This window comes from Triturus cristatus, chromosome 1_1, assembly GCF_964204655.1.
Source record: "Triturus cristatus chromosome 1_1, aTriCri1.1, whole genome shotgun sequence".
Lineage (NCBI taxonomy): Eukaryota > Metazoa > Chordata > Amphibia > Caudata > Salamandridae > Triturus > Triturus cristatus.
This window is the reverse complement of record NC_140579.1, coordinates 534,288,462-534,312,946: the sequence shown is the minus strand read 5'-3', so window position 1 is coordinate 534,312,946 and position 24,485 is coordinate 534,288,462. Positions and strand designations below refer to the sequence as shown.

The following is a 24,485-nucleotide window of genomic DNA, read 5'->3' as shown; positions in this document are numbered from 1 at the left end:
GCATTGCAAATGCTTGTTAATTGAGTGCCAGCTCTGATACAGACACATATGCATGCTCACTGGGGGTGGGCAGAACTCACGGAGTAACATAAACACTCAGCGAGATTCCGAGGAGTTCCGCCCACAGGCGGCAATATGCATGTGGTGCTGCTCGCGCTGCAATTTAGCTTGAGTATCATTAGGCGCGTTGAAAAATCTGTGTGAACGGCACCATGCGTTGTGCATGTGTGCGCTGCCATTCAAGTTGATTTTTTTGCCGCTCGCGTACAAAAATATACGGGAACAGTAGCAAATCCACTCAAGAAGCAGCCCTCTGACCGCAACCGCCCACGTTAGAAATTGGCGCCAGGGGACTTGCAAGCAAAAATTCAGCCACATGAAGATTGATGAAATTTGGCTGGAACTCCACATTCCAAGAGTAATGTGGAGTCACTAAATTCTGTCAAATCTGCTTGCGGAATGAACCATTCTTCCCAGCCTTAGTACAAACATGCACATAAAACACACACATCAAACACAGACTGTGCAGAAGAAGTGTAATCTTCCCTGACATTCACAGCGTTATAAGAAGGCAGCATCAGAGCACACTTCTTCAAACACTTACACAACAAGTAGAGCATGTGTAGCAGAAGTGCAAGAATAATCCCTCACTTAACAGAACAATGATTGTACAGGCTTAGTCTCACACACTCAAACATACCGAGCACAGCAGAGAGTCCAAGTACAGCATGTGCAACAGTAATGGCACTGGCAGCAGCAGTGCATGCTTTTTTTGCAAACACAAAACAAATATACTGTGTGAAGTAGCAGTGTAAGATTCCTTCACATACACAGAAACCGTGAAGCACAGGATGCAGCAGTGCTTGATTCCAAGCACAGTAGCACTGCTGCTTCTCTCACATACACAGAACTTTAATAGTGCAGACAGCTACACTGCATGATCTTTCACATACACCAAAAGGACACAATTCTCGCAGGAGCAAGGCCAACTAGCATAGAGAGTTCGTGTGTATGAGGGTGCAGAGAGGTGTGTGCTACCATGTCTGGCTGTGCTCTATAATGTTTATGCGGTGGTTTGTGAGTGCAGGGTGTGTGTGTATGAAGTGAACGATTTGTCTGATGGTATGTGCTGTGTTGATGGTCTATTGTAGTGTAGTGTGGGCAGTGCTATACTTGAGCAAGTGGCTGCCAATGGGGGCCACCAGCACTTAATTTTGGGGACCAGAACTTACTTTTTTTGCATTGGACATTTACCAAGAGCAAGAGAGGGAAAAACAAACAAATGGAAAGACAGAGGAGAAAGACTGAAAAATAGTCATAGTTGGGAGAAAGCAGGAACTTCCAAGAGTGAGATAAAGGGACGGGGAATGTCTGGTAGTGGATTAAAGAGGCTTGAGGTGGAATAAAGACTGTGCAGCCTTGGTATTCGGGGCACCTACTTTAAAATGTCACTGGCCATGGGCTTCTGAGCAAAGCTTACAAATTAAGCACCAAGTGTGGGTGACCATGAGTTGGAGAAATGGTGTGTGAGACAGTGGTGATGTGATTGTGATAGTGTGTGAAAATTTGTTGCAAAAAGTTCTGAGTCTATTTGTCCATATCATATAAAATGAATATTTTGAAGTGTCAACTCTTTAGATAGCAGAAACACGAACAAATGAGAGAGGCAGGAATACAGCCAGCTTGGAGACACTCACATGTGAGGGACTGGGCCTAGTACAGTGGTGAAGATGTGCAGCAAGAGAGGGAAGCACAGAGAAGCACTAAGGTGAGGAGAGGGGCAGAGGGAAAAGGAAAGTGCAGTGTATAAGTTAAAAGGAAGAGCAGAGAACTGCGAGTCCCTGCCAGGCTATATGTAGTGCACCCCAGCAAAGTAGTTCTAAGGTGGGGACTGAACAGCAAGGTTGGAGAGTTCCCTGCATTCCTGGGACACACAAAGAGACTCCAAGCCAGAGGTGGTGGGAGTCCATCCCCAAAGGAAGCAAAATGGACAGGCCAGGCTTGGGCAAGTCCTGGAAGCCTCCTGACTCTTGTCTGCATGGCCCAACCAGTGGCCAGAGTGGGACCACAACAGTGGGAATGAACCAGGACTGGGCCCCAGTGTTCTTGGATCAGGGCACTAGGTCCGGTGGTGGATACATTTTCACGTACGATGTTCTTGCGTACAGTGATTGTCAACATGGACCCTGCTTTCACACACATAGGATATTTGAGACGTTCTGTTACGTCCCGCTGCATAGTTCATATTTTGCAAACGCCACATAGATAGTTTATGCCAAAATATAATAAGTAGGTGTTCCCATTCTTCTGCTTAAGAACACGGTCAGATGGTCTTTACGCATGACATACTATGTCATCACTGTGACACACCTCAATTAACTTGCGTGCTCCCTTCCCATCCTCAAACACACAGGCCTCCACTTAAGAGCAACATTTCACTATGCGTTCCTGGAACCGGGTACAGACTGTTAAACCGACAAAGGGAGACCATGCATTCAATATCTGATCCCACAAACATATCTGATGATATGTTAATGTCGCCCCAGAATCTCAAACTCTGTCTCAGTATCTGGCTGTTGGAGGTCCCAGGCACAGCTATTGTGGGAACGCAGGTCCAGTGCGCCCCATCTTTGTGACTTTGTGACTCTTTCTAGTCCTCCTGCTGAGTAGCATTTGAACCAGGATCTCTTCAGGTCAGAGGTCAAAGGGCATATGATGGGATAAAGGAAACGAAAATGACCTCAGACAGAAGAAAGGAGCACCTGCAGCGGTTTCTATGTGCTTTGTTCTGGTTTTGACAGTAGTCCTATTCATGGCATAAGGTGACTGCTTTTGTAAAGTCGTGGGAATGTTAGTATATTGCAAGTAAGCCGGGATACTGATGAAGATTGAGCCCTGGCATGGAGGGGCATCGGGAAAATGGCAGCAGGCGTTCCCCTGGAAATCTCTCTATTCATAGCCAACCATGAATGCATTATTAACTACAACAGAGCCACGCTGCATCACTGTTGCCTGTTGTCTGTAATGTCTTAATTATATGTGGCCGCTTACCCTTGACGTCATGCTGGCTTCTTTTATCTGGTTTAACTAACCCGCCTGCCCTTGCCCTCTGCACACACAATGGAGCTCAGTATAATACCTCGAAATTAATATGTTCTTTCTAGTCCAATAAAAATGCTCTTTATAAAAGCTGCTTATTTGAACTACTTCTGTTCTATTTCAAATACTTAAAATAAAAATAAAACCAAATAAATCATTTGATTCAAAGTTGCCACCTAGTTGGTATTTTTTATTTGTTATGCAGTGCATTAAGTTGTACTTAGTAGCACATTTATTTGGTGAATGGTAGAAAAAGCATTGGCAAAGTCAATAGGTTTGACTATTGTACTGTGTGCTTTTGACTTTGCTAATACTTGTTTGTGTACTAGCAAGCACATGCAGGGAAAACCATGTGATAAAAATGCGTATATCTTCGAGGTATGTGGATGTGGAGTTATGAATAGTAAATCTATACTTCCCTTTATGCACTTACCTTTCAATATTCTGTCCTCAATATTCTTGTACCATGATATTCTGGGGGTTGATATTCAATAGTAAATCTTCAGACCACAATATCAGACAGGAGGGTCCTTGTAAATTGAATAAAACAAGAAACGGGCATGCCATTAAATTCTGAATGAGTCCTTCTTGCACAGGCTTAAGTAGGTGACCCTTTAGTGTTCTACCAATAGGACTTGTCAGATTACCCCTACAAGCGTGAAGCATGGGGATTGCCCAGGAAAAGGGCATCAAAGAATCAACTGCGACTGAAAACATCCTTGTATCTGCCATGCTTGTTTCGAGATGCAGGATCACCATCAGTAAAGGAAGTGGAGCCGAGCTTTAAAAAATCAAACTTCTGTATACATCAATGAACAAATGACATTCAGCAGGTAGTTTGGTTGCTGCAGTCGGGTCTGGGCAGTTGGCAGTGCCAGCAGCTGAGGCCCCAGCCTTGGGTTGTAGAGGCTGGTCAAGTAATACTACCAATACAGGTCATGCTCTTGCAGAGAGTAGGCATGGGCCCCTCAGTCCTTTCTATACATTGTTATAGTCCTATGCCGGCCTCTTCCCCCAGCCACGCCCTCAGCTTTTCCACACCTGTGCCTAGTTAGGGCTCGCCCCGCTGGGTTCAGGCAGTTGAGTCAAACAGAACTGAACCTTGCAGCGGCAGGACTGACTGCTTAGGGAGAGACGATTCACATTACACTACACTAGACCTACTGCCCTACTCAAGTAGCAGCAAGCTACAACAGAGACCTCATTGTGCACGGTCCTCTCAGACCCTCTCGCTCCAGCATGCCTTGTGCCTGGTCATGCACCTGAGAGCACAAGAAAATCAGGGGATGATTGAGGACGAGAGGACAGCTTTTGTTTCAGTATCCACCCTCCATTGTCTGAGGTGGGGGACAGGTTTCAATTGTTGGAGAAGCTCCCAGCAGGTGCCCACAAGTCAGCAGTCAGTGATGAATTAAAAGCTGTGAGAAAATATGGCTTCATGGAGCTGGGAAGAACGAACCACAAGCTGGAGCATCAATTGCGTGTCTTTTGCTTTCTCGCCCCAAGTGCACCAGGTATGCTCAGACGTGAGTCCTGGGCTCACCGTGCCACTGGAATCAAGCTATCTTGGCTGAAGAGCGGTGAAACCCCGAAACCGGTCCCAGAATGCTTGTTTCCGGTCCAGGGAGGACCTAGCTTGGCAGTTCGGGCTGGACTGTTCCCATGAGGCATAGGGTCAAGACTGATTTGCATATAGCCAGGTCTAAACTGGGGTGGCAGAGTGAGCAAAAGAATGATGGATTTAACCCAGATCTCTTGACTGGGGGTGAATGTTTTGATTTGTTCTGCATTCCGTCTATCAATTGTGTGTCTTTTGCTTTCTCGCCACAAGCTGGAGCAGGGTTTAGCCAAGGGAAGGGGCAAAGGCCACAACAGAGAGACCGAGAGCAGGGCAGGAGACAGCAGATAGAGCTGTACAGAGTCAAATACACGCGTTTCCTAGAATCAACCCCTGTACTCAGGGAGGGATGGAACTAATACTTTCAACTTTCATGTGTTTCACTTCAATGTTAGGGCTTAGAATGATAAGTTATTGTTCACTAGTATTTGTAGAATTCTCTAAGCGCCAATAACAGGCAATACGATTACCTCAACCATACCACACTTGAGCACTTGTTTAACCGACTATGTGTGAATTACGGCCTGAGGTAGCCTTGCTGAGATTTGAACACAAGATATGAACGTTGCACACACTGCTCTGCAGCACACAGAATCATCCAATAAGTTATGTTACCTACTCTTTCCTTAATCAAGTGCCTTCATTGTTTTTAAACCTCATGAGCTATTTTCTCCCAAAACAATGAGCACATGCTCTGTGATAGAGAACAACTTGATGCAGAGTGGTTGTTGAGGGTGCTGTGTGCTTAATTAACTCTCTAATTGCAGGAGAGAGATATGTAGTAAAGCAAAGATTACTTCTGGAGCTTACTTTCTATACTGTCCCTGGAAACACTCACAGTTTAGCATGGAGCTTTGAACAATATGCACTTAAAATAATGAATGTGAGCCATTGTTGTAACTTATGAAACAATTGAAATGGATAGATCTAAAAGTCAGACTCAGTTACTCATTGGCCCAGAGACCTCCCACAAACCATATGCATCTGGTGGAGGTGTGCCAATGTAATCTGGCATGTGGGGGTGTGCCACTTGAATATCGAATCAACAATATCGCTGGGACAGAATATTAAGGACAAAATATAAAAAAAAACATTGACAGGTAAGTCAGTCTATATTTTCTATCCATAACTCCACATATATGTACCTACACTGTACATATATTTTTAAGGTCCATGGATGTGGAGTTTGAAATAGTAAATCTATACTTCTATACCTAAAACTGTATTTCCCTACAGGCATTTACCTTTCAATATTTTGTCTCTCATGCTTAACAAGAGGCAAGGACTAGTAATACACAGTATGTCCTCAATTCTTGTTTAAAAATGTGAAAACCCTTTGACATGCATCACTTGTCTGTATGTATGTGGTATTTTTGTAGCACAAACATAGCCACAAGACAGCGGAGCACTGTACAGGGTCAAAGAAAAGCGTGATGTGGCTGGTTTGTGTACTGTTAATGCAGTGTGATTTAGCGTTCTTTAAAGAGGTGCACCTTCATCTCTTTTATAAATTAGAGCAGCGTTGGGGTGGTCCATATCAGTGCTTAATTTGTGCCGGTGCTTGCCGGTGCTTAGCACCGGCAACTAATTATCAGGGCCGGGTCTACACACTCAGGTGCACGTAATTGATTTATACAAGTAATTTACTTGCTTCGCTAATGCTACGGGTCTTGGCAGTGGCAAAACTCAAGTGTTTTACTTCCTGTCTGACTCCGGCGGAGACACTGTCTGCAGACTGTATGACTTGCCTTCACTTCACACTACTTCTGAGTTCTTAATCAGATTCTTCCACATACTGCTCGCTCGCGTTTTGCGGCTCGATTGTTGATCCACTGTCAGTGGGCGCCGGGCGGGCGGGCAGGGCTCGATTTTGGTTCTCGGGCCGGGTTGGGGGCAGGGGCTGTACGCGGCAGAATTCAAATTCTGGATTGATTGCGCACGCCACGCATTCAGTGCCACGCCCCAGCATAGCCGCAGTGCCGCACCTAGTCTTGTGGTTCTTCATTCAACGGCCGCGGCTCAGCACTCACTGACACACTCACTACAGTGACCCGGTCGGACGACGTTGTGACTGAGCCTTGAGGTCTGGCAACAGCTGCTGCACCAGGTGAGAGTGAGACAGGGCCTCCTAGCAGGCCTAAGCCCTAATCAATCGTAGAAAGAGACAGTTAATGAAGCTGCGCAGCAGCCGGCAGTGAGTGCATAGAGAGAGTCCTACTGTCCCTCTCCGGCTGCCTAATGGTGTGAGAACCTTATGACAACCCTACAAAATATGTCAGTGTTCAGTTTTTGAAGGAATTACAGACGCATGTCCCTTTTACTTAATGCAAGCGCCTGAACCAGCTGTTGGCATGGACATAAAGAATTCTTTGCAAATGTACATGTATTTGAAGAACAGATACATTTAAATGTACTATGCACCTTAAACGTTCGTATGTTGCTTTATTCCTTTTAAAGAAATTCGCTGCGAACTGGAGGTTACGGCTTACGAGTCAGACCCTTTTTGAAGGCCTTAGCCCCATCCTTGCTGCAGCCAGGGTCTCAGATCAGAGGCACCTGATGCTCCTTGATTTTCAAAGGTGTTTCTATGCACAGGGCCCATCCCCCAGTCTGCAGTGTGAAGGATTCCGGCGGCGCACTGGCCTCTTCACATGCTAATGGGCCTTTTGTTATGCGCAGGTGACTGCTTGCATGGGGGCAGCTGCCCATCCTGAAGTCCTGCCTTGAACTTCCTCTCAAGGCTGATAAACGCATCTCCAATGGCTGACCGGGGAAGGACTTTGTGTAGTTGATGGGGCAAAAAACGGCTTGAATGCTGTAACTACCGCTCAAAAGCAATGTAAATAAGAATTTCTTCTTAAACATGAAATTCTTCCTTTCATTTGATGTGCGTTCACGTTTAAATTACAGGAACTATTCTAAATGCAGTGATTTCATGTTACAGACTTTTCTGGAATTGGTAATTGGTTAAAGAGGGCACTCGTATTTTAAAATAATATCTAATATATCGCATCTCTTTCTTAAAGATTCAGGACGTCCATGTGAAGATTCTTCCTAATTAAACAAATGTGTCTTAATTTAAACAGGCACGCCCAGAGGCTCTATAATGTGAATACTGCTTAAGCCCAACACTGAAGACATGTTTTAAAACATAAATGAGATGTGTAGAATGACATAAGCGCACATTTTATTACAAGTATATTTATGTTTTCTACAGAGTGCGCTATATATTTCTCATACGCAAACCGTTTTAACAATATGTTCTTCATTTTCCTCAAAGCAGAAAACCCATTATGTTGCTGGTGTCGTGTCCCAATAATCTCTGCTTGAGAGTTCAAGAGAAATGCTTGTGGCAGTTTTAAAGAGGGGCTCTGAACTGCAGGCCCTGCACCCCCTTCCCACTGCACTAGCTAAGAAGAAGGGATCTGGCTCCCTTCCAGCAGGAACCCACCCTAGCAAGGGGGTGGGAGAGCTGGACTCTTGCCGGAATGAACACTAGCCAAGGGAAAGGGAGACCCTGCCCCCCCCCCCCCCCCTCCCCAATGAAACCACACCACCGGAGAGAAGAGAGACACCTCTCCCTGACAGGACCCCAAATTAGGCAAGGAAAAGGGAGACCCCCGCTCCCTCCCAGAATTCCACGCCATTTTAGGTGGGTGCAGATCCCCCCCCCCCCCCCTCCCCTCAGCCTACACTACCGTGAAACAGCCCTCTTTCGATGCCTGGCGTGCAGAAGCAGAGCCCATGCTTGTGGACCAGAGAGCGACCCCCCCCCCCCCCCCCCATGCTCCCTTGTGATTCAGCTCTCTTTAGAAGCTCTGCATGAACACGCAGACCGGAGAGGTGCCCGCTCTCGTGCTACAACATAATAGGAAGCTTACCATTCATTCCTAGTGCCTAAGCAAGTGAAAGGGTTTGCAGCGCTCAGCTTGCACTGCCTTACAAGAAGTAGGTGTGTGCCTGGCCTGCCGGCAGTTTAAGCACTCTCTCCGCAGAGTCTGCACCCACTCACCTCTTCTCAGCGGTGCCCGGCTGGCTCTTGTCCAGGAAAGCAGAGCCTGCCTGGAAGCTGCTTCTCAGTTCCCCGCCACTTGGAGACAATCACAGAAGCATCCCTTAGAGGGAGTGGCATGAATGCTCCTAGCAGGAGATTTCACTTTTCCGGTTTGAATTTGATTACCTTGCGCTCTCATGTTTTCGTTAAGGGGTTGTTCTGAAGTATCCCTCTTTTTAGCCCTAAAAAAGGCAGTCTGAGGTACTACATCAAGCCTCAATTCCAGGGTACCCTTCACTCGTCCTCTGCGTGTGCTCTGGCTTATATCCCACTACTGCAAGTCACTGCACGTCTGCACCTCACATGTGCACAGCCTGACACCATGACAAGTGCAGGGCACTATCTGTACCCATGTCAAAAAGGCCCTACAACCCTAAACCTCTACATGGACTCTGTGTTACATCCCAATGGTACATCCTGACACTGTGGCAAGTGCAAGACACTACATCAACCCACGTCAGATGCCCTACAACCCTAGACCTCTACATGTACTATGTGTTACATCCCACTGCATTCTGCAAATTCACAACATTGTTTACTGCCTGGACAGCCTGCATGGGCATTACCTGCATTTAACTCCTGTTAGGAGGTTGCCCCAGTGAATATTGATGCCTTGGAAATATGTTCACGTTGCTCAATGATGTATTTATAAATAACTAAAAACAATGCTTATTCTCTCTCAGAATAATTTGCATTTCTGAGAAGCTGTGCATTCTGTAAATCAAACAATTTAGTCTGATGTGGATACCCAAATCTTAGGAGTGAGGGGTGATGGCCCAATTCATGGAATAATGTGGTAAAATACACCTTGAAACTGTGAGCTGCTAGTTCCTAAGATCACTGACTGTATCATGATGAGTTGCGCCCTCTAAGCGCAGAGTCCGGCAACTGGTTTCTTGTGTTTGAAATGTCTCACTTCATACACATGCAACTCGAGGTGATATTTTCTCATTTGTTTACAGATTGAGCAGAGTTAGCAGAGTGTGGCAGTAATGTGGTGACCCGATACTTCATGTCTGCGGTGCTGTGGGACTTGGGGGGGCGCAAGAGTTGTCAATGTGCACATTGTGCAGCAAGGCATGCAATATCAATACCCTAAAAGGACATAAAGCCAATTTGTGAAAACGGTAACTAGTTTGGTAACGTGGTAAATGGATACCTTACCATTTTCATTAGGGCTCAAGCCCCCACCTCCAGATATTTGTTTTTCACATGTTTTAATAATTATTTTATCAACGTGAAGGTGGGTCTCTTTGGAAATCACCCAGTGGCACAATCTGGGAAATTGTAGGCATAGTTAGGCAGGAAATGGGATGTGAGAAATTACTGACACGTATCATGTCATGAAGGTGGGGAGATGGCTGAGCCTTCTGGAGACCATGCTTTCATAAGATGATTACAGTGACTGTGACCAGGACATGGACCAGCAGCTGCAGATCCAAAGTAATGAAGGAGGAGGGAGAAGGATAGGGGTTGCAGATTTTCCAATTAATTTGGCTTAGAATCCATGCAGCGCTATCCAAACAGATCAATAGTTTTACCTCTAACTTACCGTACAGTTATCAGTGGGCGTAGGCTATTACATCTGACTTTTAGCAGTGCCAGTTGAGAATGTGGGTGGAGTCAAAGTGGGTGGAGCCAGTGGAGAAAGTAGGTGTGGCCTCCGACAAACATTTGAGCACCTGGACTTCATATTTTACAAATTAAGCACTGGTCCATATGGATACACAGATGATGTCCCAGACCCCGAGTGCACAGTAGAAAAGGCCTGCTGCCTCAGTTTTTCCTTTTAACACTTTTTACTCTGCAGTCTGGTGATGTCCTCATTGTGGTGTGGGACAGCAAGGGGAACCAGTGGAGATCCAATAGAATGTGATCAAATGTCTTCAGGCCGGGATGAGACATGCTGTGGAGTGTAGGATATCCTTAAGGGGTGCCAGTGTGGAGTCTGGGTGGCCATAGAGCAGGGCATTTCCACCATCTAGATGTGAGAGTACAATGGCTTAAACAGAAGTTCTGAAATTACTTCTGGAAGAAATGGTTTCACTTTCTTTAGAAGATAAAGCTGTTACCAGGTCATCTACTGCTTTAGCAATGCATTCCTTGATGGTGTGCTTGGTGTCCAGCGTGAATCCAAATGTCCTGGCATTCAGTGAAAGTTGGGTTCTAAAGACATCAAGGTTCATGTATTTAAGCCAAGTTTGGGCTGTATCTTGCTTGCTGTTCCTGGCAGATAGCAGAAATGTTGTCTTGGTAGGGATGAACGTGAAGGAAGTGATGGACATCCAGGTCTAGATGATATGCATGCAGTTCTTAAGACATTGGATGTCTAAAGCAGAGAAGACTTTCTAGCACAGTTTTCTATCAATTGCTTATTGGTGAATCATGGCACCGCACACTCATTCACTCACTGCAAAATGGGTATCACTCTGGATCTAGACACTTATGCTCTGATAGAGCAAGTAATATGATGACACCAGATAGCTGTGTCCTTGCCCTCTAGTACAGTAATCACCACCCTGGAGTAGCGCGTCTTTCCAGTGGGAAAACTTGAATTACCCATGCACCGGGCAGCCCTCTCTTCAAAGCAACCTTCTACCCTTGCACATGCCTTCTACTTGACAAAGTGAATAGCATTCTGACAGTAGGCAGCCCAATTCCTTCTTTCCCACCCCAGCAAATGAGAGCACTCTGGCTCCAGGCATCCTTTACCATGACAAACTGAATGCCTCAACCAGAACAGCAGCGATCTGCCAATGAGCACCCGCTTCTGACAACCAACAAACACTTGTGCACTCTGAACCACCTTGGCACCATGCAGCACCCACCCTCCCAAAGTTAGCAGTATTCTGTGACTAGGCAGCCTCCTTTACTCCCCTGGCAGAACAGAAAGTCTCCTGTTCTCACCCTGGCACAAGTGCAACAGTTCAGCCTGTGGCTGACCATGTACAGCGACGGTACACCGGGCAATTTCTCATATTGATGAGCGTGCTATGGGGGTAGAGCACGCTTCAAGTTTGCACGCTAATATTCTAAACATTCTGCCATTGAGCATGCATCAAGCTAAGATGAACATTTAAAATTGGAGTGCACTCGATCATTTACAGTCAGAGGCATTCCTTGCGATAGTCAAGCAGACCCAGCTCTGATACTGGCCCGCTGCCTGGCACAGCTGAGCAGCACAAGTGGCACACTTGAGCAGTCCAATGTCCTGATTAGTCTATTTTAATTGACCAGCTTACCGGCAGAGAGCAGCAGCCATCTCATATTGTTGACAGCCCTCTGGCGTGAAGTGAAACCAGTTTTATTGAAAAATCCCACATTCTAATTGAGCTGTGCTGCAATTATCACTGAAAAGCACCACTGACATGGTACCGCACCATCCAGCCGACATTCCCTCTGATCAGGATCATTCATGTTCAGATCAGTTTTACTCTAATGCTTCCTTTTCTCCCATTCTGTCTGCCATCCACCTGTTTACTTTTCCCGTAAAAGAGGGTGGCGACCAAACAATTTAAAATCTATGAAAATAGAAATAATTTACAGAATTAGACTCTTTCAAATGCTTTTTCCTGCTATTAAGGAATCTCTGCGCTTCAGACAATCCTGGATTTCATGGATTCTCAAATGTTGAATATGGTACACATTTCACTTATAGTAAATAGAATTTTCAAGAAACATATATTTGTGTGTAATATTCAAATTAGAAGATAAATAATGCGCTGTTGTTTAGCAGAAGCAAGCTCCTTAAATTCAATAATGAATATGAGAAAGTAATATTTATCTGCTCATGAACCTAAAGGTCAATTAACCAGAAAAGATAACGTAGTGAAGGAAGGAGCAACACAGAAGATATCCACGTGTAGGGGAAGGGCGCAAAAGAGGCATGCATGTCGTCTACTGATTATTAATATCTTTTGTAAAGTACATAACACATTCTTATATTTGGTAATGTAATATGTCAGTCATATAAGTCTAAATAATATCTTGAGATCTCTTTGAATTCATCTTCCTTGTCAATATTGCCGAATGTTACTTTTTCTGAAGACACTGAAGTAGTACTTTCGGCAAACCATTTAAAAAAACAAAGACTTGAATTCCATTGTCTTAATATGACTTTTATGGACACAACTGAACCGGTTGTGATCCATTTCCTTGCAGCTTTAGATACCATTGAAAGGCCAGTTATAAGTCTGGTGTTAGCCAAGACCTTTTGATGTAAAAAAAAAAATATATGTACTATATACTTATTTAAAGGGGCTTTCAGCTAGCTTTTTTCATCCATTGATCGAGTGATGTGTCATTCACATTTTACTTCCACCCACTACAGCATACAAGATGGGCCAGGGGTCAGCCCACTCTAGCTACTGGATAACTTCACTTTAAGTGACTGCATTTTGCTCTTTCAAAAGGAGCACATACACACACAAAATAATTCCCTTCTGTACCAATGCTTTTGTCTTTAATTTGTAACTTTGATTTTGCCTTTGTGTTTAGAGTCTGATGTGACAGCAGCACACTTTATACTAGATGTGAGCAGAGGCTACATTCCACACTTTATCAGTTCCCGTTTCCTGCCAATGCTGTTGTAAATTCCTTTTGAAGTGTATTTTAACTGACTGCTGGTATTTTACAGCATAATAAATTTCATCCACTTGAAACTGTTCTGTGTTAAGTTATTAAAAGCATCAATATTAAAAATGTGAATTCATAAGCAGACAATTCTTCAGAGCACATTTATTTTGGACTCAATTTCATCAACGGTTAAGTAATACACTTTTCCCAGGATAAAACCAGCTTTTTTCATGTTTCATTTTCAGCATTTGTAACACTTTTTGCAATTTTTTTCCTTCTTTCCTTTCTTCTTCCTTTCTTTCCTTCTTCCTTTGCTTGTTTGTTTCCTTTGTTCTTTCTTTCATTCCTTCTTTCTTTCCCTACTTTCACTCCTTCCTTTTCTCTTTTTTCTTTTTTGTTCATTCCTTCTTTCCATTTGTCTTTCATTCTTTCATTCCTACTTTCTTACTTTTCTTTTTTCTTTCATTCCTTCTTTCTTGCTTTTTTTTGTTCTTTCCTTCTTTCTTTCTTGCTTTCTTTCTCACTTGCCTTATTTCGTTCCTTCATCATTGCTTTCATTCCTTCTTTCATTCTTCATTGTTTTCATTCCTTCTTTCTTTCTTTTAATTTTATTTATTTTGAAGGTTTTGTATAGCGCGAACAAGACGCTTGCGGCTATCAGAGCACTTTACAGGGCAAATATAGGTGACATAAATACACATAAAAATAATATAGGTTATACTAATAAAAAAGTAGTAGCTATTACAAACTAGCAAAGATATACATGGTTGAATAAATAGTTCAAGTGAGTTTGGCCAAGAGAATCGATTTTCACTTCTTTTTTTTAAAATGCAGTGGACGGGTTCAGTCTCATTTCTGGGAGCAAGGCATTCCAAATCCTGGGTGCCATTCCTGAGACTGTCCGGTTGTATGTGTCCTTCCTTTCTTTCTTTCTTTCTTTCTTTCTTTCTTTCTTTCTTTCTTTCTTTCTTTCTTTCTTTCTCTTATAGGGGTTTTTAGCCACACTTTATCCATTTGGCTGTGATTGCGTCATTCACATTTTTCTCTAACTGACTTGAACATGCATCAAGGGGCGATGCGTCAACCCACTTCATTCATTGGCTGACTTCTCTATGAATTATGGAATGCTGCCTCCTTACACGGAGGACATCCACACACAAAATAGTTCTCTTCAGTGCTAGGGAGTACTGTGGTAATGTATGCTTTTCTGAGACCAAAAAACATGTTTGCCTTTAGTCAATGTATTTTTTTTTTAGACTGATGAATGTCCAGAAGCTTCGCAAATAATAATGTTTTGCAAAGCCATAACAAAGCAAGAATTGTCAAAATGCTGGGGGACAAAACCAGACCCAATTGGCTTTGCCAATTATTGTTAAGTTTGGCGTTAGTCATTGCCTTTTAAGTTTACTAAAATGACATGTATATGACTTATTTTGACTTTCAGCCAGCCCTCTTCATCCATTGGTCTATTATTGTGTCATTCACATTTTATTTCCCCCTACTTAAAGCATACAGCATGGGGCAATGGATCACCCCACTGAGGCCTTAGGCTATATTCACTGTGTGTGACAGCATTCTACACTTTTACAAGGAGCAAATCCACACACAAAGTAGTTCCCTTCAGTACCAGAGACTACTTAATGTACCCTTTTGAGAGACCGAAAATATTTTTGAATTACAGCCACTGTTAGACTGAAGAAGATCCGACAGAGCCCCAGCAATAAAGCTGGCAAAAAACATAACAAAATAAGCATATAAAAAGCCAAGAGGCTGCCAGCCAAAGAAAAATCTATTGGCTTTACCAATGCTTGTTAAAATTTAGTGTGAGGTTGTCATTTCTTTTTGTGGTTTATGCTACAATGCTCATCTGGAAATAAAACTGCAGTAAAATGTTTTATCAAATACAATTGAGACAAAAAATGAACAAAACAACATGTGGTACTTGAGTAAGACCATGCTATTTAATCTCTTCTACTTTTGTTTGCAGGTGTCTTCTCTAGGCGTTACCACCTTCAGTCTGTGTGCACTGGGAATTGATAGATTCCATGCTGTTACAAGTCCTCCATCCAAGGTGAGACCCATTGAGCAGTGCCATTCTATTATCGCCAAACTAGCCATCATCTGGGTGGGTTCCATGACTTTGGCTCTGCCTGAGATACTCCTATGGGCGATAACACAAGACACTTCTCCTGTCTCTGGTATGGTCACAGAATACTGCGTTATGAAACCATCCACAAACCTACCCCAGTCCATCTACTCTCTTGTTCTTACCTATCAAAATGCAAGAATGTGGTGGTACTTTGGCTGTTACTTTTGCCTACCCATCCTGTTTACCATTACCTGCCAGCTGGTGACCCGAAGAATTCATAGCACAGAGAAAATTGTGGAATGCCACAGCTTGAAGCATAGTCAATGTGAAAACCAACTCAACTGGACTGTGGTAGGCTTGACCGTTGTTTATGGCGTCTGCACCATTCCAGAAAATATCTGCAATGTACTGGTGGCCTACACAGCACTGGACATGTCAAAACAAACCCTGGATCTTCTCAATCTTATCAACCAGTTCTTTATGTTCTTTAAGTCCTCTGTGACCCCGGTGATCCTTCTGTGCCTCTGCAAATCCCTGGGACAGGCTTTCATGGACTGCTGTTGCTGCTGCTGTGAAGAATGTGGTCAAGAAAACTCTTCGAGTGAGGGTTCGGACAGTAAGCTCAAGACTGAGATGTCCTCCTCCATCTTCTTTGATAAGCCCAGGGATTCACCACCTCCAATCATGGCCCTTGGCACTCCATGCTAAGATATGTCATAAAATATTCATGCTTTGGGTGGATTCCCTGGCTAAGGCCAAGACAGGACATTATTTTTAGTTTTGGAATGTATATAATAAGCGAGAAGATGGAACTGAAGCTGGAGTGTGTGTTTTTCTTAACCAAGGACATTCTCTGCTGTCAACACGAAGCACTAATGGTTAAGACCTAGATGCTAGTACTGTAAAAGTGTTTCATGTTTATGAATAACGCAGTTATTCTCTTTGTGTAAACACCCCTTTTCTTAGCCTTCCCTTTAAGGACATATTTAAATAATCATCCACCTTTGTACTTTAATAATTCTAAATACTGCTGTTTGTTTTATTATATTTCTCATTTTGCAGCTGCTGTATAACAGCTTAGTCTCAAGCACAATACTCATTCATCACTTTCGGCAATTGAGCAATGGTACAATTTTCGACATAAAAAGGGACTAAAAGAGACCTGACACCTTTCATTCCCTGGAAATAGCTAGGATGAGATGGACTTGAAGAGACATACAGCAGGAATTAAGAAAACAGAGGCATTGCATTTTAAATTTGCGAAAAAGTGATTGTTCAGCCTAAAAAGAGAACTTTGGGTGGAGTGCAAAAGACTAAACAGTATGCTTTTTCAAGAGTTACTGGGGCACATTTCATGGCGCACAATTCTGAGTCGGACTTGCCATGGTGACGATTATGGGATTTCTAGTACAGTGGAACTTGTGAAACCAGATAGATGGTATTGAACTATCAGTGAAAGACTTTATTCCTGATATTGACTATGGATTCAGTACCTGTGGGGGGAAATCTGATCTGACCCAATAGTCTATTCTAAGGTTCATTAAATTAGTCAATAGGTACTGTATTAACTTGGGTGTCATATTCTTATATGGCCATAGAGATGTAGATAAAGCTCAAAAAGCTCAAGATGAAATGTATCATCTTTACATTGCATTCCGTTAATACTGGCAACCGTCGTTACCCTGCTTCTAACCACCATGTGTCGCTTTCACATTCAAAACTCAATGACTTATTATAACACTGTTAGCGATTTCTTATCCCGAGATTACTAGAATTGACAAAGACAAAGTAACATTTACAGCATCTAATGTTTAATAATATTTTTGTCAGGATTAATATTGATATTATCATCTGTGAATAAATGTAAAAAATTAGCGTATACCATGTTTTTATGCTTCACCATTTTCTCTTGCCGTGTCTGTACTAGCCTACGCATGTTGGACGTGATGGTTCAAGAAGCAGGTGCCAAGGCTCTGGAGTAAGATTTTGAATCCATTATGAGCACGAGTGGAATTCCATTGACCCATGAAATGCATGCAACTCCCATTACATATGTATATTCCATCTAGGTGGGATGCATGAACCTGAAGAATGAAAACAGCTACCATTATAGAAATGTGATTCAAATTAGGATCCATTGCGCTTTTAGAAAGAACACAGCTCCACTCATAGGTGGGCGTGGACCCACAGAATGAACACAACAGATGCTTACTACAGAATACACGAATGAACTTTACTTTATGTGATTTCTGGGAGGTGTCAAGGCTTGACTGAACCTACAGAAAGAATACAAATCCCCTTATGCATGCTAATTAGAGCTAGGCTTATGGATTACTCAGTATTATGGACAGAACACATCTCTCCATGCTGATGGCAATTCCAGAGAGCTGTCAGGTATCAGGTGAGACCATAGACTGAAGTTTATGTGTAACCATAAAAATACGTTTTCATATATTTTCCGGCAAAATTGCTTGGTTCTACAGACTGAACGTCGCACTGTATATAGATAATATTTTCTCATAGGTTAGAATACTGGAGCCCATAGACAAACACCACTCATACTTTCTCATTGAAATTCAAAATCAACTTGTCTATTAGGTAGAACACTGGCACTAAAGATGAGGGGGCAGATTTACAAGCCCCTTGCGACACATTTATGCCGCCGTTGCGTCACTTCTGTTATGCAGCGGCGGCGTAAATTATGCGCCATGTTGCGCCGTATTTACAACGTGACGCATCTAGGGAGATGCGTCACGTTGTAAACCCCTGCGTTCCGGTGCAGGGTGGGCGTTCCCTCGCAGGTACACCTCGTAAAAGTGAGACAGTGAAATCTACAAGATTTCACTGAGTCACTTTTACGGCCATGCTGCGTCAAAACCCTGCGCCTTCTTGAAGCAGGCGTAAGGATTGACGCAGCATGTTAGCCATAGGGCACCCCCGAGCCTTGCTGAAGCCGCGTCGCACTTGCGACGCGACTCCAGCAATGCGCTGCATTGCCACCAGGGGATGAGACACGCATCTGCCCATCCATGCGCCACGGTGCACCGCATTGTAAATGCGGTGCATCAGTGGTGGCGCACGGGTGGTTTTGCGGGTCGCAAGTGATCTGGCGCATCCCTGCTGATTTGCAGAGATGCGCCAGACCTTGTAAATCTGCCCCGACATTTCTAGGATTGTGTCAAACATTGACAAGACTCCATAGCAAGAGCTCCAGAAAACATAAAAATGTCCATTCAAGAATGGGCTTAAAATACCAAATAGTTCCATATATAGAAGAATGAGTGAGTCACCACCTAATCCTGTAGTCATAAATAAACTCACTATATCAAATATCTTACTATGATGGAGTCAAAGGGTGCTTGCTCCTGTAGCAAGACCTCAGCTCATCTTAAGTATGGCTTTTCTTGTCCATTCACCCTAAGGATTTCCATTATGGGAATTACATAAAGCTGTGTTCATTGAAAAGATGGAGTTTCTTTAATGGGTTTTAAGATCACATTATCATATGAAAATAACTATACCAAACCAAAATGATGGAGTAACCTCTTTCCTGGTTCTTCATATATCGAGCCTAGGCGATCTGTACCACTTTATTGTGCACATATATGTGCCTTTCTTTGGTGGTGGCTTGTGTCCCAAATACAAAAGCAGGCCAACATTCCTGAATTTCGTGTGCAGGTGGGTTTGGGGAGTGTATGTTTGTGTCTTCCATTTGGTAAAGTACAGCCCATCAACATCATTTGGGTTTCTTATTTTTTTGTTACTCTTTGTTTTCACAAATAAGTGTACTGTGCTTCCTGTCTGCCCACAAAATCACACATGCCTCGTATCTTGTCGCCTAATGCTACCTGAAAAAGTACCATGAAGGACATCTGCTCACTGCCATTCCCACATGCACGTGAAATTCTACCAAACATTTCCCAAACATATTGCAATACCTGGTGTCATGCCACCCTACCAGGTACCATACTAAGCCTCCCCAGTGGTGCTTGAACAATTTTTGCGTGGGGTGCCGGCCATTAAGGCTCTCTTACTTGAGGCTTTGGACTGTGAAAAATCCAAATAATACTTAAAGACAGAGGGGCAGATTTACAAGAAAGTGACACATCTATACTGATGCGTCACTTTCCCAAGCCACCCTTAGAAACCCTTGCGCCACCATAGATGCGCCGTATTTACAATACGGCGCACTATGGCGCAAGGATTGACAGATGCGTCAGAAATTCTGACTCATCTGTTGGCGGAAAAGTCACACATTTGCTGGAGTCGTGTCGCAAGCACGACGCAACTCCAGCAATGCGTGTTGAGGACTATTCCCACTACACTGTGTCACTACTTATGCCTGCTTGAAGCAGGCGTAAGGTTTTGACGCCGTGGCATCCTAAAAGTGGCGCAGTGAAATCTTGTAGATTTCACTGAGTCACTTTTACGAGGCCTTCGTGCGTGAGAACGCCCACCCTGCATACATTATACCTGACGCAGGTATAATGTGACGCAGGGCTTTACAACGTGACGCATCTCCCTAGATGCGTCACGTTGTAAATAGGCCGCATTGTTTCCGCCGCTGTTGCGTAAAAAAAATGACACAACTGCAGTGCAAAAGTCACGCAAGGGGCTTGTAAATCTGCCCCAGAGTGTGTTAAATGGGCACATAATAGCCGGAAAGTGGAAACGCATTGGAGGGTCTGCTGGTATATTTTTCATGTTAAAAAATATCTGGCTAAATATGGTGAGGTTGTGAAATATAATTTATAGATCCCACATGCTTGATCATAGAGGCCTCTTCATATAATAAAATCAGTGTTTGAGGCATTAAATGTCAGAATCAGAGGAGACTTTCAAGTAGAGTTGTGTATCATCGGCATATTGGAGAACGTTGATGCTGTTATCTGTGAATAGGGCACCAATCGGCTCCATGTAAAGGATGGAAATGATTGAGGGGGAGTCGGGTGGTGCTAGGCGTCAGTGAGAAAGGTGGCTCCCCCTTCTCCTGAATCTGCAGCACACCACACTGATGGGACCTGCACACCAGTCTCCCGAGAGTGTGCAGGAGTATTCTGGTCTGAGGTTTAACAACAGCATGGGCTATTATACCGTCCTTCCTCTGATGGGGTATTGAAGCTACGCACCTTACTCCAGGGCATCGGAGCCGCATTGTGAGGGCTGATGAGTGGTGAGTGCCTGTCTCACCTCCTGGTGACGCCGCGACCATCCGTGCTGCCCATATCAGCTAAGAGCAGGGCTTTAAGTGGGCCGGGTCTCACCGGGTCTGAGCACCGGCAGCTTTTTAAAGGAAGCCTCGAAACGGGTCTCTATCGGGATCTGTTTTGTGCCCTGGCACAAGCGGTCCGTTGTTTTCCGGACTGCAGTGACAGCAGGCACTTCGATGCGCGCATGCTCACACTGCTCACTTCTCACTAGTGGAGAAGTTACAGCATGACGTCACATGCCAGGTGAGCGATATAGGGGAAGTAAAGTCCCTGCTTCTTACATCTCCCATGTGCCTGCTTTTTAAAACACAAGACTCTGAGCGCTGTTGCGAGTGAGGGGCCCTATTGAATAGCGCACACTGCAAATTGCCACTTCTCTTTTTGAAACTCAGGAGCAGCAACATTGTCGTGGTGACATCAGGGCTTTAAGTGAAAGCTTTTTTCAATATTATTTACAAGCCATAGTTGCTGCTTATTTATCTGATGCAACTAACAACCACTAACAAAGCCAATAGTCCTGACTTGTTGTAGGTATGATGTTACTTGTATCATATATCTGGATGCAATGACAGAAACAGCAAAATACAAGTCGGGCGACACACTATGCTAAACACAGATTTTTAGCTTATGCATTTTAAGCCACACCCTTAATCACTTTGGCCACGCCCCTTTGAGAGACCTCCCTGTTTTTTCATCCCACTTAAAGCCCTGGCTAAGAGGACCCATTTCTGTGGCAGGGTCCGTGACAGATCCCGGCGGAGAGTGGTTGCCCTGCCCTGCATCTCTCCTGAGTCTATGCTCCCGTGGCACTGAGGATACCAAGGGGGGCGAGGCACTTCTCTTCAGGGCATCGGTATCCCCTGTCAACGGCTGAGCTCTAGGGAATGTACTTTTCAGGCCCAGCTACCGACAACAAGCACTGCCACACCGTGGAGCTCCCTCAGGCAACCCTTGCAACCAGTGCATGTCAGGCCTCCCAGACGATGGCATGAACTCTTCGAAACCTGACACAATTCCAGCTGCTGCCAATGGGGAAGTGATTGTATCATACAGGCCCTTCTTACGGCTCAGGCTGGGGGCATACAAACTGCTGCATGATCTTTTCCTCAGCTGCGGGCCCCCATTATCAATGAGACCTATGAAATCTTGGATCTGAGAACCCCCCCCCCCCCCCCACTTCAGTGGAATTGAGGGAGTTGCCCGGGTACTACTGCTATCGGGTACACAGGAGAAGTGCGCGCCTGTTCTCTGAGAGGAAGCTCTCTGTCTTTCCACCCTTCGCTCCTTCAATGCCAGAGCGCCCCGACAATATGCCCCCCACTTTTTTGAGTCTTCTGGAATGTGGCCTCACATTCTGGAAGGACCTGCCTTCCCTGACCCCCTGGGTGCCTTACACAAGGATCAAATATGGTAGACTGCTTTTCAAATTGGAATGTCCCCCAGGGGCCCTGAAGCCCGATGCATTCACACACTACTTAACGGAGGGCTGTCTCGACTGCCCCATAACTACAGTGCATCTGCTATATTATCTCCCACGGCCGCACCGTCTCCCCCTGGTCACCTCCAAACCACCTATGGCGTTTCATGCCAAAACATAAGCCTGTTCCTCAACTCACATTTCTAGGATGCATGGCAAACACCGCCCAGGCCAAAGTGTCTACCACTGAAACACCTCCAGCCCTGGCTGATCCTGGGAAGGCTCTCACAATGCTACTGAACAAACTTGCTGACATTAAGGGATCGATTGCCCACATGACATCAGCAGTTACTACAACCAACCTGAAAGTACAATCCCTGCAAGGTGACACCACAACTTTCAGACTCGACTAAGAAGGGCAGTAGGTGGAGGTGGAATCACGACTGGAAGATATTGCTGACTGGGGACAAGACATCTAGGGCCACACTTATGAAGCAATTTTGCATTCGCAAACAGGCCGATTTGCAGAATCAGCCTGTTTGCGAACGCAAAAAAGGCTTTTCCCATGTATCAAACCCTGTTTTACGATTTGGTAACCTGTTACTGAATCGCAAAATGGGTTTCAGTATTTGGAAGGGGCGTGTTTAGGGCATCCCTTCCAAATACCGAATCGCTGCGGTATGTATAAATGTTTTGTGACTGTGAATGCGGTCGCAAAACATTCGCATTTACCACCGACTTCAAGTTGGTAGTAACCCTTTCCGCAAATGGGAATGGTGGCGAAACCATTTTTAAGAGCAGGCAGTGGGACCACTGACTGCTCTTAAAAAATGAAAAGACCCATTTTTCTTTAAGGAAAACTGGCAGCATTTTAAAAAAAATGATTGCTTTATTGAAAATCAATCACGGATATGGTGGTCTGCTGACCTTAGCAGGCCACCATCCCCATGATTTTAGCGATTCCTAGGGGGTCGCAAATTGCGACCTACCTCATTAACATTAATGAGGTAGGTTGATTTGTAACCCCCCTAGGAATCGCTAAAGGAAACTCATGGAGTTTCATACATTTGGAATAGCGGTTACCTAATTTGCGATTCAGAGTTAATCGCAATTAGGTAATCGCTGTTCCAAATGTTGATACATGTGGCCCAAAGTATCTGCAGCAGAAGGTCATGGACCTGGAATACAGCAGCTGCCGGGACAACATGAGCATCATAGGTCCTCTGAACAAGCTGAGAAGGACGATATGTTCCAACGTCTGAGAGTCATGATCCCCACTCTTATGAACCTCATGTTTACCCTCTACACTCAAATTCCACAGAACCCTCAGAGTCCGCTCCAATTGACCACCGTGAGGCACCTACATGCATGACAAATGCTCTAGGAAGCTACGGAGCGTTGCCCCTACCACTATGAAAACTTTCAAATTATATTTGTGGGGGACTTCAAGGCACCTGCCAACTTCAAGTTGAAGTAGTTTCTGGCTCCCCGCCCTCGACTCAAGAAGAAGGACATCAAATAAGGCCTATTGGAACCTACCACTATGATCATAACCTTCCAAGGCAGAACATACCAATAAGATAAGTCGAGGCACCTGGAATCATTTCTGGATGTGCTGGATGACACCACCATGGACACAGCTCAATCTACGGTCAACTCTGACTCTCCATCCACAAGCCACTGGGACAAGGCTTTGTGGACACATCTACACTGGATGAGCTGCAATGTTTGGCACTAAGTTAAGCAAAAGTGGTCCCAACTTGCTAGACCACGATTTGGGAAGACTTCTCAACCAAGAGACAAATCAAGGTCACTTCTCAAGACCCAATGAAGATCTGCCTCTGTTTGTGTCTGGTGGTGTTGCTGGGATTCTGCTCATGCACAGAACTATGCGCAGGAAACCAGGACCTCAGTGAATTGCGGTGTACCAAAAACTCACCTCAGTACCCAGAACCCCTATCCGACCAGCATCAGTGTCTCATTCGCTCTTCATACCATATTGAAGCTACCAATGATTAGACAACCCAGAACATGCGACTTTAGAGTACTCTCAGGAATGGTGGGAATCAGAAACACCTGTTCGTTATTATTCTCATATCAGTCCACAACAAGAGTATTCAGAGACACAGTAAAGTTTAAAATGTTTATTTTATAAACTACGTGTCCTAAGATGCAGTACTTTGGCTAACATAAGCAGACAAATGATTAAAATTAAAACCATCAGCATTGTTACAATACCATAGGCATGTACCATGGCGCACCTAAAGTTTGGTCTTTATATTTGAGACGCCTTAGTAGTGCCAATATTAGTCCACAACACCCTCACTCTTGTTTCCGGATAGCCGGAGTGACGGTCTTAACCTACCTATTGGTACGATAGGTTCAATCAAGCTTGTCAGTTAAAAAGGTTTTTATATTTTTGA

General features: G+C 44.3%; 1 protein-coding gene across 2 annotated transcripts in view; it reads left to right on the top strand.

Moving 5' to 3' along the window:
* Positions 1-17,321, top strand: part of GPR37L1 (G protein-coupled receptor 37 like 1) — a 29,938-nt gene extending 12,617 nt beyond the window's left edge. The window contains exons 1-2 of one of the 2 annotated variants that reach the window (XR_014978320.1): positions 6,503-6,824; positions 15,334-15,470. Coding sequence is in view for 1 of the 2 variants with exons in the window: in XM_085643140.1 (XP_085499266.1) it covers positions 15,334-16,143 (810 nt within the window). In the remaining variant the exon portion in view is untranslated. Of the gene's footprint in view, positions 1-6,502; positions 6,825-15,333 lie in introns of those variants that run through there. The other variant, XM_085643140.1, reaches the window with a different exon arrangement.
* The last annotated feature ends 7,164 nt before the right edge of the window (positions 17,322-24,485 follow it).